The following is a 10,084-nucleotide window of genomic DNA, read 5'->3' as shown; positions in this document are numbered from 1 at the left end:
TCTTTTTATATTTTTGCTTTTGTACATGCCAAAACATAGACATAATTGATATTTATTAATAAAAAAAAACAGAAGGTCATGAATGTAAATCCAAATTTCATAAAGGCTAAAGTAAGACTATGCAGCTCCTTCTAAGTTTTGATCAGTAGAAAACAAGTCCAGATGACTCTTTAACTGTTAAAAGTTGCCGACCTCTGATCTGGGCTCAAAACGGAATGCTCTTAATACCGTAATCATGCTTGTAAAAGACTTCATTGGACAAAAGCTGGAGAAGAAAAAGCACAGATTGTTTCTGATAAGATTAAAAACTTTTTTCAGCTTTATTTCCAGAGGAACGATGTCTTTTTGGTTTCAGGTTTCATTCTGTACATTCATTACAAAAGAGGGAGTCAGGAAATCATGCAAACAAGGACGAGTCAAAACCCGGTCCTGACTTCTTCAGCCCGTTTGGTTCTGTTCTGCCGATCCAGAAAGATCCAGCAGTGAAGCTCAGCTGCAGGTCAGAAACATTCAGTTTTCAGATCCATTTTTGGTCCAGTCTCACTCCAAGGAGTACGGAGCTGTTTCAGGACCGCCGTGATGTTTCAGCTGGACTTTCAGGACACAGATCTGGAGTTCCATCCCTCTGCTGGTCTTTGGAACGAGCAGGTAAAGCTCTCATTGGTTCAATAGGATCATTCTTCTTAAAGCTTTTGAAATTTCAGGCACAAACCTGATCAGGCGTTGGTGGAATAACTGAGTTTTTAACCCTCATTCCTATGGACACAGAAGTATTTACACGTGTGAGGATGAACCATCTTCATCACGAGGAGGTGGAGGAGTGCTGGTTAAACCTCTGCCCCTTCAGAGAGCTGAACATCAAAGATAAAAACATGAGTAGAGAAAGAGGACGTCAACCACATGCTGAGTCAGAGTCATGGTCAACACGGGGAACTGTTTCTATAAGAAATCACAGGCTCTTCTCATCCTCATGTCCGCCGAGCTGCAAAATGACCTCATGAACATTGAAAAACAAAAGTGCTTGCGGCATGACATGGTCAACAAGATAAATAGAATTTATGTCTTGCTCTTTTTTTTTTTTTTTTTCAACACATCTTTAATTTATTCAAAGTCACCTTCAGACGCTCTCAGTCTGCTTTGGTTTGTCTCCTTTGGCTTCAAAGTTGCAAAGAGAATGAATGAAACTGCGCAGTAAAGCTACATTCTGACCTTTTTTGGTATATCAACAGTTTTGTCAAAATCAGAGAAAAGTTTCTTTGGAAGAAAACAAGTTGAGAAGTCTCCAAAAGTCAGAGAGTTCCTCCAACTCCTCCACCTGGAAGTTCAGCTCCTCCGCTGGAAGAAGGATCTTTGGTTTGGTTCAGCGAGGAAGAAGTCCAGGTGACGTCTTTCTCAGTCGCTCAGTCGGGTTTACATTTGTCAGCTCCATCTGAAAATATCCTCTAGATCAGTCCTCGCAGACACAGATGAGGCCCTCTCTAACCTCCATCCCCCTCTTTATACTGAAAATAAAAGGTCGCCTATCAGGAAAGAACATTCAGGAAGCATTTTCTTATCATGCCCAGAGTCCCTGAAGGACTGTGAGGTCAAATATGAGGTCAGCAGGAGCTGCAGTGGGGAAGGGGCGCTCATGTTCTGTTCCATCAGTGTGAGGCCTCACATCGTCTGTAACACACACTGATGCCCAAATTCAGCTTTAATGAATGGAAAAGGTTTTATAAATAACATATGCAGATGAGCTGTAATGGATCTCTTATACATCAAAATCTAGCAGCCGATCACTGGGAAACAAGTCATTCCTGTTTTGGTTTAGTGTCTGTTTAATTCTTTGCTTTATTATTCCAGTATTAGTTTTTTTATGAACACAATGTTTTGTATTTTGTTGTCTGTTGAGTTAAACCCAGCCAGCAAAGCCAAGCGGACCCCATATGGTTTAAAAGTGGGCAGAAAATGTGGACCCAGAAGGGGTTTGTCCACAGTTTCTGTGGTGGTCCCACCTGTGTTTGGCCTCATTGGCTTAAGTGGGAATTCGGTGGGATAGCTCACTATGCTAGCTAGCTGCTTGGTGGACGGCGTAGCATGCTAGCGAGCTCCACTGTAGCATGCAAGCAAGCTCCAATGTAGCATGCTAGTAAGCTCTTCTGTTGGATACTAGCAAGCTCCACTGTAGCACGCTAGCAAGCTCCACTGTAGCATGCTAGCAAGCTCCACTGTAGCATGCTAGTAAGTTCCACTGTAGCATGCTAGCAAGCTCCACTGTAGCATGCTACTGAGCTCCACTGTAGGATGCTAGCGCGCTCCTTGGTAGCATGCTTGCAACCTCCACTTCAGCATGCAAGACAGCTCCACTGTAGCATGCTAGGGGCGCCACTGTAGCATGCTAGCAAGCTCCACTGTAGCATCCTAGAAAGCTCCACTGTAGCATGCTAGCGAGGTCCACTGTAGCATGCTAGTAAGCTCTTCTGTTGCATACTAGCAAGCTCTACTGTAGAACGCTAGCAAGCTCCACTGTAGCACGCTAGCAAGCTCCACTTTAGCACGCTAGCAAGCTCCACTGTAGCACGCTAGCAAGCTCCACTCTAGAACGCTAGCAAGCTCCACTCTAGCATTCTAGCAAGCTCCAATGTAGCATGCTAGCAAGCTCCACTGTAGCACGCTAGCAAGCTCCACTTTAGCATGCTAGCAAGCTCCACTGTAGCATGCTAGTAAGTTCCACTGTAGCATGCTAGCAAGCTCCACTATAGCATGCTACTGAGCTCCACTGTAGGATGCTAGCGCGCTCCGTGGTAGCATGCTTGCAAGCTCCACTGTAGCATCCTTGAAAGCTCCACTGTAGCATGCTAGCGAGGTCCACTGTAGCATGCTAGGAAGCTCCACTGTAGCATGCTAGCGAGTTCTGCTTTATCGAGTTAGTGAGCTTCTCTGTATTGAGCTAGCAAGCTCCGCTATAGTGAGCTCTGCTGTACACTGGGCGGCTGCCTACCGTAGCGAGCCTACCTACTAAGAGTCCACTTAAGTCAATGTGTGCAAACACAGGTGGGGGCACCACGGAAACTGTGGACAAACCTATTCGGGACCCACATTTTCTGCTACTTTTAAACCATATGGGCCCACTTGGCTTTACTGGCTGAGAATGTTCCAATTTTCCTTTCTTCTTAGAGAAAAAACAGCACGCACAAAAAAATAAAAAAGGTTAAATTTCATATTACAAGACTTAAAGTGCTGCTATTTTTATGATCGCTTTCGAAATAAAGTTCTTGTAGTTTTAATGAATCCTAAAGGATTGAGGAATAAAGAAAAACCTAATTTACTTTAAAATTCCTGAAATCACTTTAGACCTACAAAACGCTTTTCTTCTGTCATTTAGCTTGTTTTGGATTCGTCACTCTTCTCCTTCAGAATCTGCTGGAATTATAATGTTAACGGTTGAAAAGCTACAGTAAATCAAATAACATAAACACTCTGGTGCTCCGATGTTAAAGGGTTAAGTTCAACTAAATCTGTAGCAGCAGGAGGATCTCGTTTGACACAAGCTAGATTTTATTTTGAAAGAACTTGGATAGTAAAAAGTAAAATAATTAAAAGTTACTTGTAGAAAAATATAATCCTCTTATAATTTAAATACTGCAAATATTTAAAGGGTAACCAAACAGGACAGTTGGAGGCTGGTTCCACCCTCAGCCTAGATTTGAAAAATGTAAAAAGGGGGCGTGGCTAGGGGAGGCGGGCTGACCAGAGGAGGTGTGGTCTGGATATGTGATTGACAGTGAGTTTAGCTTGAAGGAACTAAAGTATCTTATTATTATTTAGTCAATGAAAATAAAATAAATAAATACAAATGATAATGTTCAGGAGGTCCAGGCAGGCTGCCTCCCCATCCCACAGCCGCTCTTTGTCTGCCGGTCATGCAGCTTTCCAAGAGTCGGTTTAGGAAACAAGCAAGCTCCACTGTTCTCGGCGTAGCAAAGCGACCTCCGTTACTCTCAGCGTCAACATCGTGGAGAAAGCTCAGCTGTTCTTGGCGTGAGCTCCAGCACTCTCGGCATTAGCTCGAGAGACCAACGTAGCTGATTAGCTCCGACACTCTATCGCGGGAAAAGCTCAAACGATCGCGTGGTGAGCTTCAACCCCCGATTGTGTCGAGTGTTCAAAGATGGGCGGGGTTTTATACTGGAGCTCAGAGCATGATGACGGGAAACTTCTTGGACTCACACCAGTGGACCAATCACAAAATTCCACTGTAATACCACATTTCAACCTGTAGGGGGCAGCACACAGGCCGTTTTAGACTAATTTCAGCAATTAAACAAGTTTATTATAAATTGTAAAGAAAATTGGCAATGACCAACAGACAGCACTTTTAAAGCCCCATTTATAAAAGTCAACAGTCAAAAAAAAGTTGATTTAGAGTTTGGTTACCCTTTAATGAGAAAGCTACATGTTATAAAAGAACGGTTTAAAGGACTCAAAAACATAAATAAAGTGTATTTTTCTACACATGAATATGGACTCAGCAGCTCTTGTTAGGTTTTGGTCATTAAGAAGCTAACACAAATGGCTTTTTTAGAGGGGGGGGTTAGAAATACTACAATTTTGATGTGAAAATTAGGGAGACAGAAGGAGCCACGGCGTTCTCTTGTGTGCTTTTACGGAAGCTGGTGGAGACAACAGTGTGTTTGCGGACTCACAAACTGTTTCTAGATGTTTTCAGGTGGAGCTGACACTAGTGGTTGGGGGGGGGGGGGTTAATCCACCTCGATGGACTCGCTGCTCTCGTTCATCGGTTTGCACTCGTTGGGAAGTCGTTGATGGCGGCTGAGCTGAGTGGCCTGTGTGAAGCTGCGGTCGCAACGCTCGCACCTAACACACACACACACAACAACAACACACACAGGAAAAAACACAAGAAACAGATCAGAGAGAAATCTGGCTGAAAAGTCAGAAAAACAGTTCTGCTGAGGAAAAAGTACACACACAGACAAAACACACATCCTCAAACAAGGACGAGCAAACACACACACACACCTATTCGTTAACTATAATGTCCAGTGACAGAACAAAGTGTGTGTGAGGTCCAGCGGAGCAGCAACTGTAATTGTTGCCCTGATCTTCACAACCTGACCAATAAATTACGCTCAGAGTCCACCTGTCAATAATCTATCAGGGGGCCGAGCGGGGCCTTCCCATCCCACACACATTAACACACATTGACACACACATTAACACACTCTGACACACACATGTGTCCAGGCCTGATAAGGCAGCGTCTCTGTCACTTTCAATAGCAGCACAGAAGAGACGGAGCTTTTAGTGTGAGCTGCAGGGGGGGGGCATTTAAATGGGTGTGTGTGTGTGTGCGCTCTAACACAAAGCTCTGTTGAGAGATTGGACCCAACAGCCCAGAAACAGAACCCACACTCTGCTGGGCAAAAGGGTCAGAGTGGGTTCTGGTTCTGATGGTTTTTTTGGGCTCGGTCCAAACAGGGGAATGAAATCGAGAGGGAGAAGTGTTTCTGCTGCAGCTCAGGTCTGCAGATCGTCAGGGAAGAAAACTTTGATTCAGATTTTTAAAGATGTCCAAGATACAACAAAAATGTGACATTTAAGCTAACATAACCCAAGATGACAGATACTGTGACTGTTTTTGGTTTCTGAAGGGAAAAGGGAAACAGTTCTTTAAAATACTGAACATTTAGAAAAGAAAGAACATGATCGTTTTAAATTATATACATGCTCACACAATCAAACTCATTCTTCTTTAACAGCTACAGATGTTACCATAAAAAGAAAGTAACTAAAAGATTGTCTTTAAATTGATCCCAGAGAAATACTGGGTTTTTAAAAATAAGAGATTTGTACATTTTTTTTATGCTTAAACCAATAATCAAATTAAAACATTATTTTATTTAAAACAATTAGACGTCTTTAAGTTAAATTATTTTGGTTTTTCTCAAACTTAACTAACTGCAATGAAGGACTGGACAGGAAGGTGTCAAAAAAACACTAATGAAAATCGAGTTTTTGGTGTTTTTAACATGTTCTTGTGTATTTTTCTGATGATGGACGACATATACAAAGAAAACTAGAAAAGTTGCATTATCTGCATAAATGCTAGTGTTAATGAAAGTCATCGCTAAAGATGCTAAATCTTTGCTAAAATTGGTGATGCAATTTACTTTAATTGAGGAAGGGATTTGCTGAAAATGCAAAAGATATTTGCAAAATGTTAAGTTTGCTAAAACACTGGAAAATCTGTTGAAGAACTATGAAAGACTGCTGAAGTTTACCTACATTTCTGAAAAAACTTGTAGTAAAATTGCTTAAAAATCTTGAATACATGCCAATGCAAAATATTTAGCGTTGCTAAAATATGAGCTGAATTCCAAAGAAGCCAAAAAAAGCTAGCTCGTTGCTTAATGCTCGTTAAATTTCAAAATACCCTAAAATTCCCTAGTAAACTAAATTAGTCTAAAACGGTAGCCTGTTGATAAAAAAGAAAATAAAATCTAAATTAGCCCATCATCAGTAGATAATTAGCTAAAAATCTCAGTGGATGTCTATATTAGCAAAAAAAAAAAAACTAACACGTTGCTTCAACACTAGCTAATCTCCAAAATAGCCTAAAATTACTCAGTAAACTAAATTAGTCAAAAACATTAGCCTGTTGCTAAAATAGAATCTAAACTAGCCTAAATCCCTCCAGTAAATAACAAATGACACACAATTATTGTGAACTGAGAACTCTCAAGTAATGGATGACATGAAAGGGGACGCAGGATTGCTCGGTGAAAACAATAGGTGTGTTTGAGATGACCCTGTGCCTCGCCTGCATCGTCGGCGAGGGGGCGGGGAAAGGCGCCTGAGATGAAGGCAAACGACGAGACTGTACGAGAACAAGGAGTAAGGGTTTGTCTTAAACATTCGGTTGAATTTTAATATGCCACTTCTCCTTAGTATGATCTGTGATGTTATGTCTTTATATTATTTTTAACATCGGTCAGAGTAACACAGATAAAAAATAAAACTAGACGCTGGATGAATTTTATGTGCACTGTCCCAGATAAATAAAGAAAATATAAATTAAAGTTACTTTTAAAGACAACAGTAACACACATAGCAACAGATGATTTGAAATCTTGTTTATTTTTTTATCAGTGATTCACTACCTTCCAGAAAGAGTAAAAAAATACACCGATGTCCAGATATTCCTGATCAGCGTCACGCCGAACTACTAGAACTTTCAGGACACAGTTTCCCACAATCCATTGTTTTGGCTTGAAGCCAGCGCAGTACCTATTTTCTGGCTGCACTGGTTTAGGAAGGCGCCTTGAACCCGCCCCTTTTACCGCGATACTTCGTGACGGCGCACATTTGACGTCGGTGACAGAAACTAACCAGCATGCACCGCGCTGCAGGCGATCTGCGCAGCGCCGGGTCCGCCTTGGTCATCTCAAACACGCTTAATCATACTCTCAACTCAGAGGTGAATTTTTAATGAACCCCTGCTGCTCTGCAGAAATTATGTCCTAAATGACACATTTTTTGTTATTTTGGCTAAAAACTGCATAATCATATTATAAAAAAACAGCTGGATACACTTTTAAAATAGATCAAATGATGATGGGAGTTTGAGGATTTAATGGTTTGAAGCTTCATTTTTTTTTTTAAATTCTCCTAAAATGAGAAAAAAACGAACAAATCCTTGCCTCTGGTGAACGTTCCTGCTGTTTTTTTGTGTTTGAATATTGAACAAACTGCAGACATCAAAGCTCCTCTGAAGCTCCTCTGTCACAACAACTTATCCAGCAGGACACACAACAAGAAGGTCCTCCTGCAGAACAAAGAGCCCGAGTGGAGCATCGACCAGCAGCCGTCTCCCTCTCCTCTCAGCAGGGGAAAAATAATGTTGAGCAGCTTGTCCTGACAAGACGACAGAGCAGCTTTAATCAGTTTTCCTCAAGGATCAGTGAAGTTTAAGATCACCTCTTATCTTAATCTGCTCTGTACAGCATGAAAGAACAGGAGACTAACAAGTGCAGACTGTTTTCAAACACAGACTGATGGAAACGGAAGGCCTGCTGGGAGCACAAACGCACGAATGGAGTGTCTTTCAAAGTCACAACCATTGACTCTATATGAGAACTGGACTGAGTGACCCCTCCTCCCTAGCGATTCAAACAGGAAGTTCCTGCTGGTTCCAAGAAACCAAAATCCCTTTACTCAGTCATTCCATGTTTGATACATTTTTAACCAACTTTTTTTTTATCTTGATGATCCTTATTTTTTCCTTTTTTATCACAAGTAATTCAAGTTCTAAACTGACCAATCAGATGTCTCATTGAAAGTATGAGGTGACCCCATGCCCAAATGTTTACCATGTTTTTTGACCAATCGCTGCTTACTGACGACATCTGGCTCCAACATGGCAACGTGTTTCATGAAAAAATGGCAACTGAATCGACTTCATTTGGTTGGAGCTGAAAGTAAATCCTTTTTGGATGTGTCCACTTCTCTTATACAGTCACATCTCAGGTTTACCTTCATGACACAATAAGTCACTTTGCTTTTGAAACAAACAATGACACTTAAAGTCCCCCTATGACATTTTTTTAGTTAAAAAAATGTTCCCAGTAGTGTTTAAATTACGATTAGGAAGTTTTCAACCAAAAATACGCAACCTACATGTCTTAAAAAGTCATGTTTCAAGTTGATCTGAAGCCTATGTTTCCAAAATCTCCTCTGAGGGATAAGACTTAAGTCAGACAAAATTACTCATTCGATTTTAGAAAAATAACTAAAAAAAATAATAAAAATAATTCTGCTAAATAAATCACATTTTATCTTTAAATCCCTGTAAAAGATATTAAGAAAAAGAAAAGATCACGTGAAAGTAATCAAAAAATGTCATCTAGAGCATAATATTAAACTCTATTAATGTTTGGATGAAACTCCATAAGACTTTACTGAAAAAAAGACACTCACTTTGACAAAAATACACAGAACCAAAAAGAAAATACAAAACCCAATATATATATATATATATATATTGTTTTCAAAATAAAAGCATATGCGGTGAACAGTTGAACTGTAAGGTTACAACTACAAACAGTAGAAACATTGAGAAAACCATCTAAAGAAGGATTCACATCAACAAACTAGCATGACTGGATTCCGTCAAACCTGGATCCTGCTTGTCTTTTAGTTCACTGAAGGAAAGTGAGGAAGCTGATCCTCTTCATCAGAGTCTTCATCAGGTTCTGAAGGAGGCTGCAGCTCATCTGGATCCACAGCTGAAGTCTGTGCTGCTGCTAAAATTTTTCTTCATTCTTACGATGACCATCCTCTAACTTCAACAGATTATCCTTCTCATAAATGAATTTAACATTAACGATTTGATCAGGAAAAGTAACTAAGCAAGCTGCAGACTTTCTGTGGGAAATATAAAACGGAACACACATCAGTGTCCTTCTCTTGAATTCTGCTGAATTAAATCCCATTCTTTCTCTTAAAACATCTCTAGTTTTTCCATTGAAACCACTGATCACAACACTACTGTTACACAACATGTAAACATTTGAGTTTAAAGAAAAACTTTTCTTTGATTTAAACCTCAAATCACAGAATTCAAGTTCCTTCAGGGTTTTCTATGAGGGTTTCATTTGTCCTGCTTTTGTTTTCTTCTAATCATCTACGTCATCTTTAACCCTTTACCTGCCGGATCAACCAAATGGCCATTTGAACATTTAGAAAACATGTTTTCAAAAATATCGATTGTGTGTATTACTCCCCAAGGTACGGAGCCTCTAAAGGGACATTGACGAAAAAAACTGTAATTCAAAAAAATTGAAGAACAATTTTTTCTTTTCAAAAAAATGGAATTAAAAAAAATCTGGTGTGTAACAGATAATATTTTTTAGAATTTTTTTTTTTTACTTCAAGTTCTAGAAAACATTTTTTTTCACTTACTATCTGATGTGCACCAGCTACTAATCAGAACATTCTTTTTCCAAAAAATTGAATAAAAGAAATTTCTGGATAGAAACTGATTTGCACCAGTTACAATCTTGTGCACATCAGTCAGTAA

The 10,084-nt window shown here is 40.0% G+C and overlaps 1 protein-coding gene across 2 annotated transcripts in view; it reads right to left on the bottom strand.

Annotated features, from left to right (window-relative positions):
* Positions 1-296: 296 nt before the first annotated feature.
* Positions 297-10,084, bottom strand: part of prdm6 (PR domain containing 6) — a 70,550-nt gene continuing 60,762 nt past the window's right edge. Inside the window, exons 5-7 of one of the 2 annotated variants that reach the window (XM_036213756.1) lie at positions 4,689-4,860; positions 713-1,502; positions 297-633 (exon numbers count right to left, since the gene is read on the bottom strand). In XM_036213756.1, the coding sequence (XP_036069649.1) occupies positions 4,746-4,860 (115 nt within the window). In that variant the 3' untranslated portion in view covers positions 297-633; positions 713-1,502; positions 4,689-4,745. Of the gene's footprint in view, positions 634-712; positions 1,503-4,688; positions 4,861-10,084 lie in introns of those variants that run through there. The other variant, XM_036213757.1, reaches the window with a different exon arrangement.

Source organism: Oryzias melastigma, linkage group LG9 (genome assembly GCF_002922805.2).
Source record: "Oryzias melastigma strain HK-1 linkage group LG9, ASM292280v2, whole genome shotgun sequence".
Lineage (NCBI taxonomy): Eukaryota > Metazoa > Chordata > Actinopteri > Beloniformes > Adrianichthyidae > Oryzias > Oryzias melastigma.
This window is presented reverse-complemented; position numbering and strand designations above follow the sequence as displayed.